At 45.4% G+C, this 21,894-nt stretch overlaps 1 protein-coding gene across 9 annotated transcripts in view; it reads left to right on the forward strand.

Annotated features, from left to right (window-relative positions):
- SLC4A4 (solute carrier family 4, sodium bicarbonate cotransporter, member 4) overlaps positions 1-21,894 on the forward strand; it is a 408,259-nt gene that overhangs the window by 97,938 nt on the left and 288,427 nt on the right. For 4 of the 9 annotated variants that reach the window (XM_021100503.1, XM_021100500.1, XM_021100504.1 and 1 more), the window contains exon 2: positions 10,360-10,433. In XM_021100503.1, coding sequence (XP_020956162.1) covers positions 10,360-10,433 — 74 coding nt within the window. Of the gene's footprint in view, positions 1-5,682; positions 5,710-5,810; positions 6,075-9,812; positions 10,018-10,359; positions 10,434-21,894 lie in introns of those variants that run through there. The other 5 variants (XM_021100506.1, XM_021100501.1, XM_021100505.1 and 2 more) reach the window with 5 other exon arrangements.

A 21,894-nucleotide genomic window follows, 5' to 3' on the forward strand; every position in this document is an offset into this window, starting at 1 on the left:
TTGCCGCCTGGTCTTCTTATCAAACTTATGGTGTGATTTTGGGTAAATTATTAACTTTAAATTGTAGCTCTAAATGGGTATGTTAAAAGTATTTACCTTATGGGGTTGTTGCGAGGATGGAATCAAACAAGCACTGTAAAGTGCCTAGTACAATACCTGGCAGGTTGTGAATATTAAACACATGGAACCTAAGAAAATTCATCTATGATGAGAGTCACACATCTCAGTGGCTACATTGCTACAGATATTGAAATCCTGTAGGTAGAACCTCAAGCCCTATCCTATTACTGAGCCAGCTGGACAAAATCTGACAGCATCAGGAATGAAATAATGCATGTATGTAAGTAAAAGTATGAAATAATGCATATGTGGTGGCTGGCATGTAGCAGGAACTCAATAAAATGCCAGGAGCTGCATCCTTACCAGCAGGTGTGGTGGCTCAGGATGGAAGATGTGAATGGCGTGGCTGCCACTTTAGGTAGAGGGAGGCTCCTTTCTCCAGGGTCATCTCTGGGTGTCACAGGTGGGTAGGTTGGGGCTGGCCTGGCTCAGATGCCATCCACCTGACTCCCCACACTGTGTCCTGGAACAGACTCCTCCCGAGTCCCCGTCCACCTGCCAACCTGGATCTGACCCGAGGTCACTGTAAAAGCCACAATGAATGCATGCAAAATCACAGACTCACGTGAGAAGTATGAATTAACTCTGGTTATCTGTGCTATCCTTGTGCTAATTACTACAGATAATTAACACTGACTGTGTATAAATTTAAAGTTAGGCTGCAATTTCCAGAGGTCAAAGTTTATGTTGACTTCAGATCCTAATTTCCTTTTGCAGGGAGTTGCTAGCCAGCTTATTTACTGGTTTACCTAAACACAGTACAGAGTTTTATTTGCCCAGTTGCAGGCTTGAGGAACAAAATTGAGCTTTCTCATAGCTTCTCATGCTTCTTCTGAATTTTAAAAGCAGTGTAAACTGTAATTTATTTTTTAAGTTCATTCATTAATATAGTCATTAAGCAAATATTTACTTAGAACCTACTATGTGGCAGATCTGGCTACCTCTGAACTTTTATGCAGAGAAGGGGAAATTCTCATTTGAATTTAATTCCTCATATTACAGTGCACTTACAGTCTACGTGAAGGGTTAAGTTCTAAAGTTAGGCAATAAGAAGAAAGGTTAAAAGTTAAAATTTTTCTTAAAAAAAAAAAATCCCCTAGTTTGTCCATGACATAACATTTTTCAAAGGATGCACCGTAGTCATTTCCCACTCTGCTTTGGAGCACATCAGTGTTCCTTCAGTTGATACCAGCCAAGGAGTTGGAAGTTAGCTTATGTATGGGGTTCATGTTCTTTGAAAACTAGATTCAGGGTCTTTAAACTTAGGGATGCATGGAGTACCAAAAATGTATGTTTCCTCACTGTACTCCTTCCTCATTGGTTGATGGGTTGACTGACTCATTCATTCATCAACATGAGTGCTTACTATGTGTAACAACCAGGCTTTACCCTGGAGGTCAGAAGACTTTAGAAAGACGATACTTGCTCTCAGAGAGCTCATAATATGGTGGGCCCAGCTGCTATGACATCTCTAAGGACAGTTGTGTGATGTTAAATGATTGCGACAGTGCCGTGTCGTCCATGCTGCATGAGAAGTGGGTGTGTTCAAGGAGCCAGTGGAGAACAGAGGAAGGAGCACGGCTCTTCTTGGGGAAAGGTGTGTCTGAGAATGTAGGGCGGTCCAGAGAGTTGGGTCTTGAAGAATGGGTTGACCATTGAGTTCTCTTGTGCAGTGGGTTAAATATTCAGCATTGTCATTGCAGTGGCTTGGGTCGCTGCTGTGGTACAAGTTTGAGCCCTGGCCTGGGAACTTCCACTTGATGAGGGGGTGGTCAAAAACAAACAAACAAAACAAAACCAAACAAACCAAAAAGAATGGATTAACTAGGATGGTCTTTTCTTTAGAGGAAAGAGCATGTACACGAAGGCGTGGTAAATGGGCAGGAAAGCTCATGATAAGTCTTAGATTCCGTGCTGAGCAGCTTGGACTTCCTCGTCAATATAATGAATGCTCTTGAAAAGGAGAATGATACCAAATCGTGTTCTGTAGATGGATGGGCAAGTGGGAAGTGAGTTTAGAGCCAGGGCAGTGAGTTAGGAAGCATTGCAGGCGGGGAGGCTGGTAGCGCTCCGGCCATCACCCTCTTGCTGCTAAGCCCGAATGTGTTGAGCGTGGGGGGCAGGATGGGTTTCCAGCTATAGAGGTCCTCTCCCCTGTGGCTGGTCTCCCCGCTTCCCTTTGCCCTCCCTCCTTGGCTCAGCTGCTTTTTCAGTCTGACTCTTGGCTGGAGACCTGGCAGTGGGGAGGTGGCCAAGGGGGACAGAACTGCTGCCCTTCTGGCTCTCACATTAGAGTAGCAGTTCAGTTCTCACCTGAACTCTCTCTTTTTTTCTTTTTTCTTTTCAGGGTCGCACCCGCCTCATATGGAGCTTCCCAGGCTAGGGGTCTAATTGGAGCTGTAGCCGCTGGCATATGCCAGAGCCACAGCAATGCCAAATCCGAGCCTGTCTACGACCTACACCACAGCTCAGGGCAACGCCAGATCCTTAACCCACTGATCGAGGCCAGGGATTGAACCCACAACCTCAGGGTTTCTAGTTGGATTAGTTTCCGCTGCACCACCATGGGAACTCCTCACCTGAGCTCTCTCTTTGGACCTTTCTGATGTTCACACCGGGGCCTTTGAAGAAGGGTGATTGGAAGTTAAGAGTTGAGAAGGAAGGATTTCCCGTTGTGGCTCATTGGTAACGAACACGACTTGGCTGAGTTGGGGGGAGGCCTCAGAGGGTCACGTAAGCCGTTCCCTCTGCAGCCCTGAGTGCCCTCTTCTTTCACCTCTCACCTGCCGGGCCTCCAAATCCTCCTCACCCTGAATCTCTGTCTCCATCCTGCTACTTCTTCTTTTCTTGTCCTTTATTGCTGAGCCTGATCCAGCCTTTCAGAGCTCACTCTGCAGCCTGAGGACAGTATGGGAGACTTTGCTCCCAAACAGAGAAGGTGGGAGAGAGGAGGTTGATCTTCACCTCGAGGGGCAGTTGATTGCTGGTGTCCCCTGTTGACACTCCCATGCATTTGGCTCATGGGGACAGAATTATGGCCTTTGGGCCTGCCTGTAGGACTGTTAGTAACTATACTCTTGGGGCCTGGGGGACCTTAGGTTTAGATTCAGCTAAAATTAATTGATTTACTCCAGGAACCCTTTCTTTGTTTTTGCTTTTTTTAGGGCTGTACAGGTGTGTACAGAGGTTCCCAGGCTAGGGGTCCAATCGGAGTTGCAGCTGCCGGCCTACATCACAGCCACAGCAACATCAGAGCCGTGTTTGCCACCTACACCACAGCTCAGGGCAGTGCCGGATCCTTAACCCACTGGGCAAGGCCAGGGATCAAACCTGTGTCCTCGTGGATACTAATCGGGTTTGTTGCTGCTGAGCCGCAAGGGGAACTCCTGCAAGTGAACTTTTAATGCAGTTTATAAATCCAGAATTTTGTTTGCTTTGACCCTGCTCTGGATTGCATTTTCACCTTTTATCCAGCCCACAGTCTGGTTTCATGTGGGGTATTCACCCCTCTCCCCCTAGCCCCCGGGCGTGTAGATTTCCACGCTGATCAGGGCCCTCCTGAACCCCGCAGAGGGGAGCGTTTTGCTTTGTTGCCGCCTGATGGCTGGGACTCCTCTCTGCCCTGAGTCGTGCTTGTCAGCTCTGCCGCATTGATGTATCTGTTCCCCAGCATGTCCGTCCAGAGCTCCAGCAGCCTTTACACTTAAGCCAAGGCCCGCGTTTCTGCCTTCCTCCCCGTGGGAACCAAGGGCCCTGTCGGCACCGGCCTGGTGAAGTTAGGCAGGGAAGTCAGAGTGGAGCTTTTCCTCCGCCCCGTCCCCGTCCCCGTCCCCGCCTCCCTGTAGTGCACACGTGTTGCCGAAAGATGGCAGTGCTCTTTGCAGCCACTGCAACTGCTCTTCCCCATTGCCTGGTTGCCTGTGCTTTGGAGAGCTGTCTTTGGAGTCTTTCTGTGTACGTCAAAAATGTGGAGAGCAGATTTTCCCAAGCAACAAAAGCACCAGTCAGACACTGTGTGGTTTACGAAATTTGAAGGAAAAAACACGTTTGCAAATGATTGGTCCTGAAAATGGTTCCCCACTGCTCAGACATGAGTTGAACAAGAAATAGAATTCAGAGATGTGTGTATGAGTGAGTCATTTTTTTTGCATTTTTTAATTAGAGTATAGTTGAATTACATTGTTGTGCCAATTTCTGCTGTGCAGCAGAGTGGCCCAGTCACACATATATATACATTCTTTTCCTCATATCATCCCCCATCATGGTCTCTCCCAAGAGATTGGACACAGTTCCCTGTGCTATCCAGTGAGATGAATGAGTCTTTTTTGGGGGGAGAGGGGGTCTTTTTAGGGCCATACCTGGGCACATGGAAGTTCCCGGGCTAGTGGTTGAATCGGAGCTGCAGCTGTCGGCCTATACCACAACTCACTGCAACGCCGGATCCTGAGTGAGACCAGGGGTTGAACCAGTGTCCTCATGGATACTAGTTGGGTTCTTAACCCGCTGAGCCACAGCGGGAACTCCAAGTGAGTCATTTGATCTGTCAGCACTGATGGCATTCTGTGTAACTCCTGAGAAAGACCTGTGAAAATGTTGATTTTTGCCTCCCATCTGAGCTAAGTAGCAGGGACAGCCTGCATTCGAGCTCCAAGAACCCCTTTTAGTTCTCAAGGGAAGGCCCTCATGTAGAGTGTAAGTATAAGTTTTATGGCAGCAACAGCTAATAATAATAATAACACACCTCTTCACTTCGTGGTATATGTCCCCTTCTCCGCGTGCATCAGTTCGGGGTGTGCGGGCAGGTGTGTAAAGAACTGTTTAAACATTTGCTGTGCACAGGAAAGCTGCTGTAAATGCATCAAGCTAGTGAGGATAAAGTGAAATGAGTTTAAATAGGAGGTTAATTAATAAACCTTAGTCTACATGCACAGAAAGAACCAGCGATGTCGAACTCAGGTATGAAGTTGCTAACAAGTGGAGCTATTCTGCTCCCTCGGGTGCAATGGCCTGGTGCCTTTTTGGATGTAGTCAGAAAGCCCCACTGTTCATTTGATCCACGGGCAGCCTGATCCCGTGGAGGACAGGGTGTGGAGGGGGGAGGGGTTGGTCCTGGGAGTGAGGTTGCAAGCCCCAGAGTGATCCCTCTGTGCATGGACCAGAGCTTCCCCAGGTCTGAGCGCTGCTGCTGCTGCTGCTGTGACCCGGCAGCCGAAAACTCACCCTGGGGCCTGAGGTGACAGGGGGACATGTGGCTCCACCTTAAACAGCAGCCTTTTTGCTGCAAGCGCATCCTTTGGCAAAAGCCTCCAGTTAGGAGGAGACTTGCTCTGCATAAAGTTATAACCCTGAAACCAGATGCTGTTACTATAGAGACGAGTGAAATGCTACTGTGGGAGGCAGAACCAGGGACGGGTGGGGGCAGGGAGGTGGGAGGGCAAGCGAGGCGAATCTAAAGGCTAGCACTCTAGAGACCTTCAACCTTTAGCAGCGCGGTGACGGGGCAGGCTTGCCTTCTGAAACTTGTGTGCTGGCGGCCTGCCACTTGCTGACTGGCTGAGTGGCAGCTGCTCGCACTGTGTGGACTAGCTGGTGAGCACGTTGGCAGTTGGCGAGGGCTCTAGGGGTGGGAACTTGGGGGTGGAATGTCGATGGGTGCCCGGGCCCAGTGGCTGACAGTTTTGCACACATGTTTCACGCGCCGGGCTTAAGTCACCCTTACGAGCCTATTCAGTGATTAGGACTGGCTGGTGAGCACCGGGTCCATTTGGCAGCAGATTTGCCATGTGTTACAGTCAAGTCACTTTCGTGTCCCAGAATAACGGAGAATAAGAGAAGCCCCACGGTGGGTGTGGACTTCTGAGGAAGGGGTCTGGCTTCTGCTGTCAGAGGTGCTTCCCAGTGAAGGAAGGCAGTGTTGGCCCCGCGTAGATTTTATACTTATCCCCGTGATGCTGGTGAGAAGCTTCCAAGTCTATTCTGAACTTTGCCTCATGCTGGCGGAGTGAGCAGCCTAGGGAGCTGTTTAGGAGCACGCTCCGTCCCTTCTTTGTTTTCAGCAAGTGCGGTTCCTGGGAAGGGACCATTTTAGAATGGATGGTGTGTGTGTGTGTGGGGGGCCTGATTAGGGACCAGATGAATTCCTTTCTTCTTACAGATAGTGGGGGGTGGGAAACGGGTTGGGTCAGACAGTCATTTTAAAGGATATCTCTGTCTTACTAATAATAGCCAGCAACTGCAAAGAGGATTTCGGGGGAGGGGGAAACACAGACCCAAATAATTGACACTCGTGGCGTAAAGACAGAAGAAAGCTGTAAAACCCTTGAACTTTGTGCAGAGAGCCCAAATGTGCCAGGCTGGACTTGCTCTGGAGGAGGTGAGGGCGGTTCTGGGCTTTCAGGTTTTATATTTTCTGTTTGCATTTTCTTTTCCCACTTCGTTCAGGGAAGAGGCTACTTCCAGATGCTCTGCATTGTCCATCAGAAAGAACTAGGTTTCTAATTACTTGCTATGTATAGTCTTGGAGGGAATGTGAAATATGTATCAAGGAGCCAAAGAACGCCCCAGTCATTATTCTCACTCTAGCTCAGACGGAGCTAGTGCTTCAGTTATTAGGCTGGATAGTTTTCTCCACCCAGAAAGAGGGCTCTGGGCTTTGACACTTGTCTAGTCTCCTTCAGTTGTTACTGCTTTCTTCCTTCTGCTTTGATTGATTGTTGCACACGATTTGGGGAGGGCTTAGGTGCAGAGGCTAAACATTTTATTTAGGGGATGTGTGAAAGTCAATAAATGACTTTGGGACCAGCTTGATTGATGGTGAGGTGCAGAAATGATGGTCTCCAGGAGATTATACTGGATTCTGTAGGTCATTAGGCCTGGAAAGTGTTTGTCCGGAGAAGAAACATGGGCTGAACTACTCTTTGTTTCCCAAAGGGGAGACGGCACTAGGAATGCACATGCAGGAGATTGGGGCTCTGGGATTTTGCTGTGCTTCTGAGGTCTTTTAAGGCAATTTTGCTCTTAAGCTGCCATCCTTATCTAGGTCCACAGATGCTGTGTTGTTGATGGGTTCTTGCTCTTTGGACCACCCTCCTAGATATAGAGGGGAAGTCTTGGAGAGGACAGATGTGGCTGCACTAGAGCCTTTGTCTGTCTTGCCCATCGCTGTGTCTCCAGAAGTTAACTGGCACCTCGTAGGTACCCAGCAACTATTTCCTGAATGAATGAATGGGGAGGGCAGGAAAGAGAAAAGGGAAACCTTGATTGATTGCCGTCTGTGTGTCTCGTGCTGTGCACGTATGTTTCAAGTGCTTTTGGTCATTGTTCCCGAGGACCTCCATATGCCCAAACCCCAGTTTTTCCCTTGGTCTCCGTCCTTCTCAGCCTCTCAGGAGCAACACTCCTCTTTCCTCCACTTCCTTGACATCAGTCTTTCCTGGTTTTCCTCTTACCTCACTGACTGCTTTTGTTCTTCAGCTCTGCTTATAAGTGTTGGCACGTCCGGCTTGCCGGCCACTTGGTCTTAGGTCAGCTCCTGTATTTCTGCGTTTTCTTCCTGGATGACTTCATCCAGTAACAGCTTCAGATACCAGCTTTATTTGTGAATTCCCCTAGTTTTATCTCCAGAGGCTCTTGTGCTCTGAACTTAAGACATCTAGTCTTGTGCCTGACCCTTTTCATCTATAATAAGCATCTCAACCGTAAAGTGGCCAGAAAAGAACTCTCAATTTGTCCTGCCAAAGCCTGTTTCCCCCTTAGTCTTCCTTGGGTTCCTTAGATGGTTTCCACGTTTCTTTTATCTCCTGACTATGCATTTTCCATATAGCACCAGAGTGATCCTTGAAAAGGCAAAACAGCTCAAGTCATTTTCCATCTTAAAGCTCTTTGGCGGCTGCCATAACACCCCAAATTCTAACTCCTTACCATGGCCTGCATGTCCCCCATTCCCTCCAGTGTTGTCACCTCCCATTGACCTTCTGTCTGTCTGTCTATCCTCACTGACCTTGCTCCATTCTGGGAACATGCCAAACCTCTTCCTGCGTCAGGGCCTTTGCACTTGCTGTTCCCTTTGCGTGGAGTGTTCTGCCATCAGAGTGTCAAGTACCTGGTTCCTTCCTATCATTTTTGTCGCTGCTCCAATGCCACCTCCTCAGAAGGCACACGTGAATGACCTTATGCTCTGTAGCCCCCTGCCTCATTACTATTTTCTTTCTGCAAACCACTTCATGCTTACCATTACGTAGTTCATTAATTTATTATGAATTTCTGAGGAATTTTGTCTGTCTTATTCACACATGTATTCCCTTCCCTCTGAAAAGTGCCAAGAACATAGAAGACACTAAATAAATACATCCCGAATCAGTGAATATGCTGGATCACTTAATCTTCACAAGAACCAGAGACTCAGGGAGGCTGGTAGTTGACTTGACCTCTCAAGTCTTCAGGTCATTTTCTTTTCTGCTGTGATCCTGCTGGCTGATCCATAACATTTGCATTTAGTTTTATATTTTTAGTTTGAGTTTAGAGAGGAAAAAGATATTTTAGGATGAACTTTTGTGTATGAGGTCCTATCCCTGAGAGAAGCTATTCTGAAAGATTCCAGAGGTACTGAGTTTCCTAATGGCATTGTCCACCAACAAAGGTTTGGGGAAAAGAAAGAAGGAAAGAAGAGAGGAAGGAAGCTTTATTAAACATGTAATAGATGCTGGGCACAAAACTGAATGCTTTCACATCTGTTACCTGATTTGAATTGCAAAGCAATCCTGACAGGTTGATATTATCACCTCCAATTTTCCGGATGGGAAAACTGAGGGTCCAAAAAGTTGGCTACTTTGCTCCAGAGGATACACATACTCCAAGTGGTCGAGCTAGAATTTTTAAACCCAGGACTACCTGACGCTACATTTCTAACTTTTTAAGCTCAGATGGTGATTTTGTGAGATGGAGATGCTCCTAAAATAGCAAGGAAGAAAAAGTGAATTCAGTGCATAGCCACATAGATTCTAACAAATATGGGAAGCACAAGAATAAGTTACACAGACAGTATGGAAAAGAGACCCACAGTATTCAGTACCTGAGCGAATAATTAGATGAGTCGAATGCAGCGTGAACATTTGGTTCTTTGGCAGAGCTCATGTATGGTATGACATCGAGCAGCTGTCCCCAGAGAAAGTTCTTTGTTTCGAGACCCGTACGACACAAGCAGCATTTGAGCAATTCGGGATTTCTTGCTGCTTTTGCTATAAATAGCCTTCGTGGAATTCTGTATGTCAAAGTTGCTGCACTGAAAAGGAGTCGCAGAATATGGAAATCGACCTTAACTCATTCTATAAACTAGAGACGTGTTTGGCATCGGGAGGCTGTACAAACACTGTCATTCCTTGGATGGATTCTGAGGTCTTATTTAGCATATGAAATTGCAGAGTAGATCCTATTATGTAAGGAGACAGGCGGACCGCAGAATGTGGCTACAAAATGAGGGACCTGGTGCCCTTCAGGGAAGAGTTAACAGGACAGCTCTACATAGAGAGAGACGTGTGATAAGAATGTGGAAAATGAATGAATGGGTGGCATATAGATGTGCCTGTTGCCGAAGCCGTGTTGCTGGTTAATCCTCAGATGTCAGATTTCCGTAAGGCCAACATGTGACTCAAAGCTTGCCACTCAACAGAGAATACTGGGCTGTGCTGGTATTAAGAGGCTGGCTGGAAGCTGGGCTCCCACCGTGCACTAGCCTGACTCCCCGGCGCTTTCTGCGTGTGGGTGGGCATGCACGTGTGCGTGTGTGTGCGCGAGGGTATACATTTTTATGCAGTGGGTGTTTAAGGAGCTGAGCACTGAAGCTGGATTTCCACAAACGATCATCACGAGCGCTCCAGGCACATCAAACTTCCTCTCTTGGTATTTTTTTTTCTTTTCATCTTTTTCTGGGGGCAGAACCCACAGGGGAGAACGCCCCAAACCCCAGCCTACAGGACTGAGATGATCCTCTCTCACCTGTCCCTGGGGGTGCCCCGTCAAGGTTAGGACTGAAGCTATGTGGGACCGGCGTGTTCTCAAGCCCCCGGTGAGAGGAGCTGAAGGAGTGAAGGAGAAGCAGCAGATGCCGGAGGAAGAGAGACTCTGCCCCGCCACCATGAGCAGCAGCAGCTTGCAGGCTCACCTGCCCAGAAGCTGGGCTGTGACCAGTGGCTCACTCCAGGAGAAGTCTGAGCATTCTTTCTTTCTTTTTTATTACTATAGGATGGAGGATGAAGCTGTCCTGGACAGAGGGGCTTCCTTCCTTAAGCATGTGTGTGATGAAGAAGAAGTAGAAGGTGAGCTTGCTGGGTCCGGGGAAGTGTACGTTCCTATCCACGTGTCTTGGTACGCAGTCGCACTCATCATACATTTCATAGATCTTAGCATTTTGAAGTTAAAAGCCAGAGCTTTCCGGTGGTGCTTCATTAATCTCCACATTTTGCCTGCGCACAGAAAGTAATTCTAAGAACTTCTCTGGGTCAGAAAAGTCAGCGTCTGAATCAGTGTGGTCCTGCCTGATGAACGACCGCAACAGAAAGGGTCTTACTTGGAAGCAGGTGCCTGTGTTAGGGGTGCCTCTCTGTGAAAAATAACTGTTTTGCCAGATAATATTAACCACCTTCCACTGACTAATTTGAGGAAGCTCTTAGATTTATATAAATGTATTTGGCAGTATCTTCTAGTATGCTCTCGCATAGCCTGCAGGGTAGAGAAACAGATGTTAGAGAGAGAATGATACCATTGCTGCAGGATATAGAGTGGTAATTATGGATGCGTCTCAGTTCGGAAAAGATGGACAAGCACTTTTTAACATAAAAAAAAAACCTCTGGGACTTCTTTTGCTAAGGATCCCCTGTGCTGGTTAAAAACCAAGTAAGAGTTAAATTTTAGCTGGTGCTGTGGGGCTTTTGTGTGCCTTCTCTCCTCTTGTCTCTCAATTTATCAGTAATGTGGGAATGATACTCTTTATTTGATAGTGAGAAGGCAGGGCCTCTTGAATCGTTATTAAAATAATGATGTGAAGGTATCGCAGATATACAAGGTATGACTAGTATTTATGACAGTTTTAAAAATGCTATCACAGGTTCTGGACAGTACTCATAAAGTTAAATAAAACTTATTGATAAACCATGTCCTAAATTCTATCCTTTAAAATCACCCAGGAAAGAATTTAGATGGATATTGGAAATTCTCATCTGACTGGTGCCATTTGATAAATATTTAATGCCCACCAAAGTCTTGGTGGTGGGGTTGGGTGGGAAGGGTGGGTACTGTGTGTTCTGGAAGGAACACTGGGTCCCAGGCCAGTGATGCTTTTATGCCACCTGGAATAGTGTGAAGAGTGTGGCCATAATGTTACCTTAGTAAGTTTCTTCTGACCCTGTAGCCTTGGAGGGTTGGTCCCCCCCTCCCCGCCCCTTGCCCCCCACTGCTCCACTTCCAGCATGCATGCCTTGAGACTGACTAATAAGAATTTGATGCTTACGTTTCTTAGGGAAAAGGAAACCACAGTATTTTCTTTCATATTGTTTTATGGGTTCCTTGCACTTTAACAACATGCCTGTGGGAAAGTGTCAAGTTAGTGAAAGCAAGTAGTAAAATATTTGTCTTAAGATTCTTGTAGCCCAGGATGTCAAGTCTCCATTGTGGTGACTCTGTCACTGTCCCACTGTCAAAGGGGAGATAAGAATCTTAAAGTTGTAGCATATGAATATAAGAAATATTGTAGGATTGAGTAAATATCCTCTACTTCCAGGACAATTAAAAAACAGAAAATTCAGTGTGTGTGTGTGTGTGTGTGTGTGTGTGTGTGTGTGTGTGTGTTCATTCCTTGAGAATAACCTTCTAGCTAAGTTCACAGGAGATGTAAATCACTTCTTGAGTTTGTAAGGTTTGTAGGATTGACAGCGCTCTACTGCAATGGGATATTGTACACGGGTTTCCTAAGGCTTTGACTAAGAAGTTTATTTCCTGAAGTTTTTCCCTTGATTTTCAAGCGCAGAATTAAGGCAACAGTGTACGGAACAGCATGCAAATCTGCAGCTGGGTTTCTTTAAGGAGAGACAAAAAAGACAACAAGTGGTAGGAATATCTGTAAAATTGTTTGACTTGGTGATGATTTAATTTGCTACATGGGTTTGTGTGTTTTCTTATTCTGGTAAGACTTGTATTTTAATGATTATCTTTCATGTTGATTGGAGCTTGGATTGGTTACCTTTCTTTCAAGGCGTATTTCGCTCAGTTGCCTGTTGTGGAATCCGGAGGCCCTGTAGGATGGTTGCTTATGATGTAATTTTTGGTGGAGAACATCCCTGAATGTGGGCTTTTTGCACTACAAGTCATGAAGCTGTAGTTTATGACACTGTGTGCTTATGATGTTTTTAATTCAGTGCCCTCTCAGTTGACCTTCCCATGTTCTCGCCTGGCTTCATGCATTGGGGATGGTAGCCCTTAAATTTTATAGTAGCTCTAGGTGAAAGTGTAAAGAATTTGAAATGGAGATGGGTTTGATGGCTTATCCGTGGTCCCAGTGGCTGAGAATGAAGACACAGATGACTTGACAGTCAGGACCTCTAATCAGGATTTTGAGTGGAATGTTTTCCTCAAGGACACGAGTCTGTCTCATATTTTTAGTTGCACAGAGCAGAGTGTATTTGAAGGAAAGCAGGCTGTTATTTTTGTTCTGAAACAGCGGAGTTTCTGGTACATTTATGGCAGATGTAAGCGCACCAGTTTTAAGGATCAGAAATTCAAAGAGCAAGGAGCTAGACTACCTAACATTTCTATTACCAAACATGTTTCCTTTTATCCAAGTCATTATTTCTCTTGCCTCTAGTACATAGCTGAAGTATATTGCAGCACCCTTGGCAAAAGTAAACTTCAGATAAAACTTTGTTTTTAAAAGTAATTTGCGCAAATGAGATACACTCCCATTCAATGATTATTAGGGTGACCTCTGGTAACTCTGGTTACTCTGAAATGTTTATGCTTTTAAAATTCTTCTTAAGGTCACTCCATTTGGGGTGATTGGATTCAGCTCCACCTGAAGGCAGGAAGAGCCTGATGCTCGCTCCCAGTTCTTTCCGAAGCTATAGTTCTGAGGAGGGGAAAGACATCAAGATTTCCAGCCACACCCTCAGTTCACCTGGTTCAACTTTACTTTCAGTGGGTGGCATGACACTTCATCCACATTTTCAAAACTCAGTAGAAAGCCATGAGCTGCAAAACTCACTAAGAATAGAGTGAGTCAGAAGAGGAGTCCTCTTCTGTTGAAATAATGAACTTATCTATGTGGGATATATTTAAAGACCTAAAGCTCATTTTCACATAATTTGCCTCATGTGCATTTGTGTTAATGGTTTAAAGAGATACTCTTGAGAAAGGAAACCTGGTGTCAGTTTTAATCTTTCAAATAAAAAGAGGCTGTTGTGTCTGTTCTGTCTTTGGTTACCTTATAGGATGTTTTGTAAAGCTAACATTTTTGGCATAGAGTGGTTACTGTGGATGGACTTAAAAACTTTTAGCTTTTCTGATGTCATACTTGTTTCTGTACCAAAAAAGGCTCCAGCTCCAGCCCAGGCATTTCCACAGAATTGGTCCATAGATGACAAATCAGTGTTACCAGAGTGACCCAGAAATGCTGACCACGAGGGACAAGATAACGGATTCATTGCAGACACACTTAGAGGAAATTAGCCAATTTTGTTGGGTGACCCAAGGTTGAGACAGGAAGAGAGAGTCCTAGGTAGCTTTTTCCTATAGCTATTTCATCTTTTAAAAAGTCAGCCAGGATTTGGGGATCTGTATGATATAAACAGATTACTTAATGGTCTCGTATTTTGTAATAGGGAAAAAGAGCAAACTCCACCTTATCCTTTGAGATAAGGCCTGGCTCCACAGGGCTAGGTAACTTCCCAGGAGGCCTTGGCAACTCTGACTTCATCAGGAGGGGCCTTTTCTTAACATCAGGCCTCACCAGCAACTCAGGAAGCTACAGTACAGCAAGACAATATTGGCTGAACCCGGTTTCTGTTTCTGGAGTTTGGTGGGTGCTCCGAAAGGTATTAGGATATATTGTGGTGGTTTTCCTCTTCCATTCAAAACCAAGTCCAAAAGGAAGTGTGCTCCCGTCTGTCCAGAGGGAAGAATAACTCATGTCTACCGGGGGACATTATGGGAGAACTGTTGAAAAGGCTCAGAACTTGCAGGAAGATTATTTTTAGGGAAATAAAAGTGTAAAAGTAGGACAGGGTTTGGGACCAAGTAGATATTCCCTAAATATTTGGTAAAAGAGTGAATAAATGAATGTATAGGTAGACTAAAGGAAACATGTATAGAGTTACTTTATGAAATCCTCGAAAAAAATCCTTGTTTAAATTTTGAGTTAGAAACTTGGCTCTCTTAGTCAGATGATGATGTAGTTGCTAATGAGGCCATCCCTGCTACTACTCCTCTTTGGTTTTGCAGAGATCATGAATGTTTTTCTGTCACTTATGTTGATAAGAAAAAGAAGCCCCTAAAACACCTCTGCCTTATACTTTTTCCTTCTTCTGCTCTGTATTTTGAAAGAGAGACCGAAGGATGAAATGGTGGCTTCTGTCTTTGGAGGTCAGGATCTCAACATTTTACAGATTTGAAATCGTAATGACTTAACCCTACTTTCCACTAGAGGATATTAAGATGATATGTTTATGTGTATTAGAGGAGATCATATTCTAAAAAAAGGAAGCAGGGCCTCGGTAGGTATTCGTAAATAATTAAAATGGTCCAAAACATAATTGCCCAGAAGGAGTGAATGAAAACTTATCGATGGGAAGGGAGGGGCCTAGTCCCAGCCAGCCCCGGTTCTGAGCCTTGAGTATCAGTGTTCAGTTGCATTTTGCTCACTGCTCTCCTGTTGACTCTGATTGCTCAGAAACAGTGTGTACAGAGGAAATACTTGGGCAAATATTGCTGAAGGAAAAGACTTCTTAAAAGAAACAGTGTATCCACGCATTGGCCAGTTTGATGGAATTTTGGTGAGGTGTTTAAGGGATGCTGCTTGAAAAGCAACTTGGGTTTCCCAGAGCAGGTCGAGGCCATCCAGACGCAGACATTTCCCAGCTCCTGCCTCTTTGTCCTCGAGGCCTCAGCTGAAAGCCCTCCAGAGGCAGCGCTGTCTGCCACTCCCTGCTCTGTCAGTGAGGTTAAATAGTTGTGGATAGATTTCTTGAGCTTTAAGGAAATTGGATGGTAATTCCATGGGTTTTGAAAACTGGACTCGGAGGTCCCTTCCCTGAGTTTTCCAGTTGTGGAGAATTCCCTGGTAGCAGAGTGTGGGCCGAAGCCTCTGGAAGCCACTTTCTGTCCCTGGGATCTACATCCTTTTATGGCAAGACACGTAAAAATTGAACTCGGTACTTGAGTTGTGTTTTACCGTGCTCCAGAAATTCTGAAATAATACACTTGGAGCAATTTTGTCTAGCGTTGAGTTTCTTTTTCAAAGTTTTGGATTGACTCGTATTTTTGAGCCACGTTGTTTCATGCTGATTATCTCCATCATTTTGTTCCTCATGTGTCGTTAAAGCAGAGTGGCCAAGCATCCCTTTGGGAATCAATGTTTAAAACTTACTCTGCTGCTGAAGCATTGCTTAAGGGAAGGGCGAAACTTCGAGTTGGGAGTGTCATTTCTCAGTTCTGTACAATGAGAGTCCTAGAACCTGCCATTCACCTGAGAGCTCTTTGAATAGTTTGCAGAAAGAAGCGTTGCTGCCGCACCTGGCCTTAGGAACAGGAGGGCTTTTTATGCCATACTGCTCGCTCTTCTTTTGCTTTTGGATTGATTAAGCCTCACCAATCATTTTCCATGATGATTATCATTCCAGAAATTCTAACTGACCAAAATGTTTATTTGCCTCATTCATGTTTACCAACATGTATCCCTTGCCCTCCTAAGCGCAGTTACCAATGGCTTCTCTTATCGGAAAAGGCAAAATGGCAAAGTCCAGGGCTTTCCTAAGCCCTCTGCCAACTTCTCTTGGGGCTCATTCTGGTTCCCTTGAGGCTCTGGGCGTGAGATCTGATTTTCATGGTTAGACTCCTCTGATATACTTGCCACTAGTTTGTGAAGTTGTCTCCTTTTCCAGGAAGAGGCATACTAACTCTAATCACCTACGGGGTAAAGCTTGCAAAGTTGGTTCTTTTGGAAAACAGGTTTAAGTGTGTGGTGTTTTCCTATCCATGAGGAGGATTCAAGGATCTATTATATATGTAAACTATTTAAACATATATTAACACCCCCCACCCCCACCACCAACCCTGCAGCGTAGACTAGAATGATTCTGTTCCCTACTGGCTGTTATGTAATGTAGGTGCCAATTAAGTGAGATTATGCAATAGTGTAGAAATAATACTAAGTACTCAAACCTGAGCTAAGTAGTTCTCCCCTTTTTATCATAACAATATTCAGAGTCATTGGGGGAATTGAAAACTGGGACTGCCAGGGAGAGTAGAGCAAGAATAGAATACAAGCGAATAAAGCTCACTTGAGGCTTCCTTGTGCTGTGATGAGCAGGCTGGTGGGGTTTGGTTTGGCTTTGTTTTCTTTTCTTTTATTGGCTGATAACCTTCAGGGCACTGAGGTTCGAGCCTGCCATGATAGGAATTCACGGGAGGTTCCAAATATTACGTCCCTGAAGCTGCTGATTGCCAAGTGGGCTAAAAGGGAAGGTGGGAGGGTGGCGGGTGACATCCTTGACTCAACAGTAGAGGCCACTCGAATAACCTCCTTCCCCAATAGCTGCAAAAGCTTTTAGACCTGGTGAATTGTTTCACTTTTCCATGGGGTTAGAATTAGAAGGCAGCTATTCTAAGGGCTGTGTCCAACATGCTGACCTCTCTTGATCCTCTGTCGACTTTGAGAGAAGAACAGACTGCTTTAAACTCTCTCGGGACATGATTTTACTGACTTTTTTTCATGGTGGGACCCTCAGTAACTTTCACAAGGCCAAAACTTCTGGAATTAAAAATGAGAGTTTGAATTCTAGTAACTTTGGCTAACACATTGGCTTCAGACGGCCAGAATCACACATTTACAGATTAGTTAAATCACCGCCCTGCCCTCCAGTTAATTATTCCTTTTTCAGCAACTAATTCTATCCCTGCTGAAAAATGAAGACATCTTGGATGTAGAATGAAAGCTCACAATCAAATCCATTGGATGCATGAATTTGGCAAATTCAGTCAAAATCTGATGGTTACGGTCCTTTTGTTCAGTCTGTGCCATGGGTTACAGAACGTGGCGGAGAAGCAGGCGTCTTAGGACCTATTTCCGTTCTTGGCTCTGCCCTGCTTTTCTGGGTGATACGAGGCCAGTTATGTTTGTGTGGTTACATTTCCTTCGTGCAGTGCAGTTGATAACCCATCTTCTTGTCCACATACTAGAGATGCCCTAAGGATTCTTGGATAATACCAGAAAAATACTTTGATGTTTGCAGTAAGCCATGGACAAATTCCTTAGTTTCTGAGTTTCAGTTTTTCATATAAAGAAACAGCCTGGATGCTTCCCTCGCTCCTAGTTTTGCTAGGGGTATAAGTAAATTCATTTGAAATCCCCAGGATGAGCCTTATAAATTTAAGATGTTATTTTCCTTGGATATATTCCTTGCATGTAATTTATCTTTATGCTTAACACTTTCTCACCAGCGCTTGCTGTGACTGCAGAACGCTCACAGACTAAAGCTAGTACTCTCTGGTAAACCACAAATTAGTTGATTTATATCTATGTTAACACTTCTTATTAACTATAACTGATGGACAGTGCTTTCATTAATTTCCTCTTCAAGCTTATCGAAATGGTAAGAACAGTTGCAGATATAAGTGCTCCTATGTGGCTTTTCCAGGCTCACACATATACTGAAAATGATGATGCATTCCAGTTAGGGCCACGATTAATGCACGGTCAGATAAGCCAGTCATTACTGAAGGACACAGGGTTGGCTGAGACGATAATTTAGAGATTGTGTCATGTACATGGGTGAGTTTACATGGGAGACCAAAGTATGTAATTCCCACAGAGTGGCATTAACTTGGGATCTAAAGGGTGAAGAGGATCTACTGGGTCAGGAATGAGGGGTGCCTCCCAGGCAGGTCGTGTGTGAAGGAGGCAGACCTGTTTGAGAAGTGAAAATAAGGCCTGTGTGAATGGGCCATGTGAAGAGGGACAGAGTGGCCTGAAGGGGATGGAACCCAGATAATTTATCACCTTTTATGCTATGCTAAAGATTTAGCCATTTTATTTGTTTGTTTATTTATTTATTTAGTCTTTTTAGGACTGCACCAGCGGTGTATGGAGGTTCCCAGGCTAGGGGTCAAATCGGAGCTAGAGCTGCTGCCCTGTACCACAGCTGTGGGATCTGAGCCGTGTCTTCGACCTACACCACAGCTCATGGCAATGCCAGATCCTTAACCCACTGAGCAGGGCCAGGGATCGAACCCACATCCTCATGAATGCTAGTCAGATTCGTTTCCGCTGAGCCACGAGGGGGAACTCCAAGATTGAGCCTTTTATTGAGTGTGCATGAGGGAGCCATTGCAGAAGATTGTAAGCAGGGCAGTGACAACACAGAATTTGCACTTTATAAAAGATCTCTTTGGCTGATGGGTGGAGAGACCATCCCAAGAGGGCAAAGAAAAAAGAGAGGAGACTTGCTAAGATTCAGCTGAGAGCTAATTTGGGGTTTGAGTGGGGTGGGGACAAAAAAGATGGGTTGAATTGCCAGAACTCGCTGATGGCCAGATGGGTGGGTGGGGGTGGTTGCTTCTGGATTTCTGACAGGAGCAAGGTGGGATACTTATGTGCCATTTGTATGATGGGGAGCACTAGAGACAGAGTAGTGTAGGAGGACAGTAGTCCAGTTTTCTGAGTGTGGGGGGTGCCTGTGAGATATCCAGGGAGAACTCTAGAGCAGGTGCCACCAGCTACACAAGCTGGAGCTACAGAGGAGGGCGGGGATGAAGACATGCGTTTGGGAATCCCAGGGAGGAAGCCAGCATATAAAGCCATAGGAATGGATGACATCACCAAGGGGAGAGAATCGAGTGAGAAGCGGGCTGGACTGGGCTCTGCTATGCCAGCCTTTGGAGACTGAGAAGGAGCAATGGTAGAAGTTGGAGGAAAACCAAGAAAAGGGTATTTCTGAGGCCAAGAGAAGAGCATTTTCAATAAGAAGCCAATGATTGACAGGGCTGAATGCTGCCTGGAGTCAAGGCAATGACAATTGAAAAGTAACCAGTGGATTTGGCAGAAGAAGGTGATTGGTGGCTTTCGTTAGCCATGTGGATGGCATGGTTGAGACAGAGTCAAATGGGAGTAGATCGAAGTGTGCCCATAGAGAAAGCTATCCTCATAAGTTGTTGGCCTTTCCCTCTATGTGCTCCATTACACTTAACCAATTAAAATTCTTAGGATTAGTATAGAATTTTTACAGCTAGAGAGGACCGTAGAGAAAGTGTAGCTCAATGTACTCACTTTACGGTGGAGAAATGATCCCTGAGAGTGATTTGCCTGCAGCAACACTAACAATCTCCAGTAACTAGGACAAGGAGCCGGGCTTCTTGATGTTCTCAGGGCAGTGCTTATTCCACAAAAGTGTGAATGAGATCTGGTTCCTCTGAAGCAGGAGAGGGATTTAGAAAGGGAGATGGATGAGAGCTAGAAGAAGGGCCTGGAAGCATAGGAAGCAGGAAGAACTGAACAGGAGGAATTAAAAGGTGAAGAATAAAAGAGCTTATGAAAAGATGAGGGAGAAAGAAGACAGAAGCCTGGCCGGCCTCATTGTTTGCATGACCCCAGTGGGTGGACAGTTGTCACAGCTGAACAGTTTCATATTCTGGGGAAGTTTATGGTATAAGGGTTGTGGATTTAAACTTGTTATGCTGTGATTATAAGAGAGAAACATTTCCAGAGAATTCCCAAGCCCTTTTTTGTTTCTAGGGAATTGCTAACCTGAAAGACTTAATTTTCTTTTTTTTTCTTGGCTGTGCTTTGCAGACTGTGGAAAGTGGGGCGTAGGGAGAAGGGGCTGGTACCAAGGCAGTGGGAACATGGGAAAGGAAACCTCACATAACCAGGAGCAACAAGAGACCCACCTTCTGCATCATTACTTGTACACTAACTCTTTGGCTTTCGTTGCTTTGCTGGTAAATGAAGAGGTTGAATCAGGTGATGTTTAAGGTCATTTCATCTCAAGAAGTGTGGTTATGTACTGCTGTGTTGGTGACTGTCATCCTTCTCTTTCCTGGCTGCCTGTGGAAAACCATAGTCATGAAGATTCTGGGATTGGGATTAACCAGGCTAATTTAAGCCTCTCGTAGCACTTTTTCTAGTTCTTGGCCATTGTTTCAGCCCCATTCTCCACGTGTCATTTCCCTCTCTACAGGTATGTGAGAGGAGGGGATTAGGTGAACTCATGTTAGACATTTGAAACCTGATTAGCCGTGAGTGCATTAACCCTGTGGTAGATTATTTTGTCTATAGCGACTAAAGACTCCTCTTCCTATTGCCCAGCCAGGGCTTAGACCAGTGCTAAAAGGGAGGCCAAAATAGAGTTGGAGATGGACAATGTGGTTAGAATGAGAGTGTGAATGTGTGCATTTATGTGTCTGTCTAAGCTGCTTCTCTGGCTGCAATTGCAAATCCAGTTATCAGTGACCATTGGATTAGCCATTGTTTTCTCCCTCCCCGCCCTGCTTCCCATTCAGTTGTGCAAATGGTGACCGTGAGGGAGAATGGGAACTGTCAGTTCTCTCTGTGTTGGGCTCCCAGGTGGATTTTGTCCGGCTGCATGTGCACTGCACATTCAAATTCTCCAGCTCTTTCGGGGGAGTTCCAGGCTGTCAGGATGAATGGCAGGTTCATCCTCCCTGTCGGGTTGGCTCCCCTTCACCCTTAGCACCACCCTGCCTGGCACTGGTTCTCCCGGACCTGTTGGTTCCACTCTCTTCTGTGCAGTCAAGTAAGAGGACATCCTGGGGCTTGGAGGTTGGCGCTCACAGCATGACAGCTCCGGGGGGCCCCTCCCAGAGTGGGGTGGACATGGCATGGCACTTGCTTCTGGGCCGGGTGAGGGGGGGACTGAGGTTATGGAAGGTGTTGCCTCTGTTGCACAGTAAACCCTGAATAATGACTGAAGCAGCTGACTGAGGGCCAATTAGGCTCGGTCTAGCATTGTCTATTTTGGGCTGCTCAGGATGACTGCTCTGGAATGCTTTTGCTGGAGAACAGAGGGTGTTCACAAGTTATGATCAGGGCCCAAGAGGGGTGGCAAGAAGGAGAAATAGTGCTTTCTTTTTTTTTTTTTTTCCCTTTGGAAAGAGGAGGGAGATATAAGACCAACACTTAAAGGGGTGCCTTTGTGCATCAGACACAGTATTGACTTTACTGGGTTCAGAATGCCCATAAAAATGGCACCTAGTACTCTCTCTAGATAGAGATTTTATATATATACTATATATATAAATCTCAATATAAATGTATAGATACAAGTATCAATATAGATTATATCTTCTATCTGTAGATAAGAATATAAAAGAGGTTTTTCTAGAGAAAAATGAAAACTCCTTTGGAGAAGCAGCTTTCTAGAGATTGTGAAGCACTTCAGGAGCTGCAGTTTACAAAAGATGAGAAAGAGGAGGTGATTTTTAGTCCTGCTTATTCAGTAGGGTAGGTTCCTATAGTGCCTTTAAGTGGTTGTTCTGGCCTGGGTATTTTCAAACCAT

This window comes from Sus scrofa, chromosome 8 (assembly GCF_000003025.6).
Source record: "Sus scrofa isolate TJ Tabasco breed Duroc chromosome 8, Sscrofa11.1, whole genome shotgun sequence".
In the NCBI taxonomy this organism is placed as follows: domain Eukaryota; kingdom Metazoa; phylum Chordata; class Mammalia; order Artiodactyla; family Suidae; genus Sus; species Sus scrofa.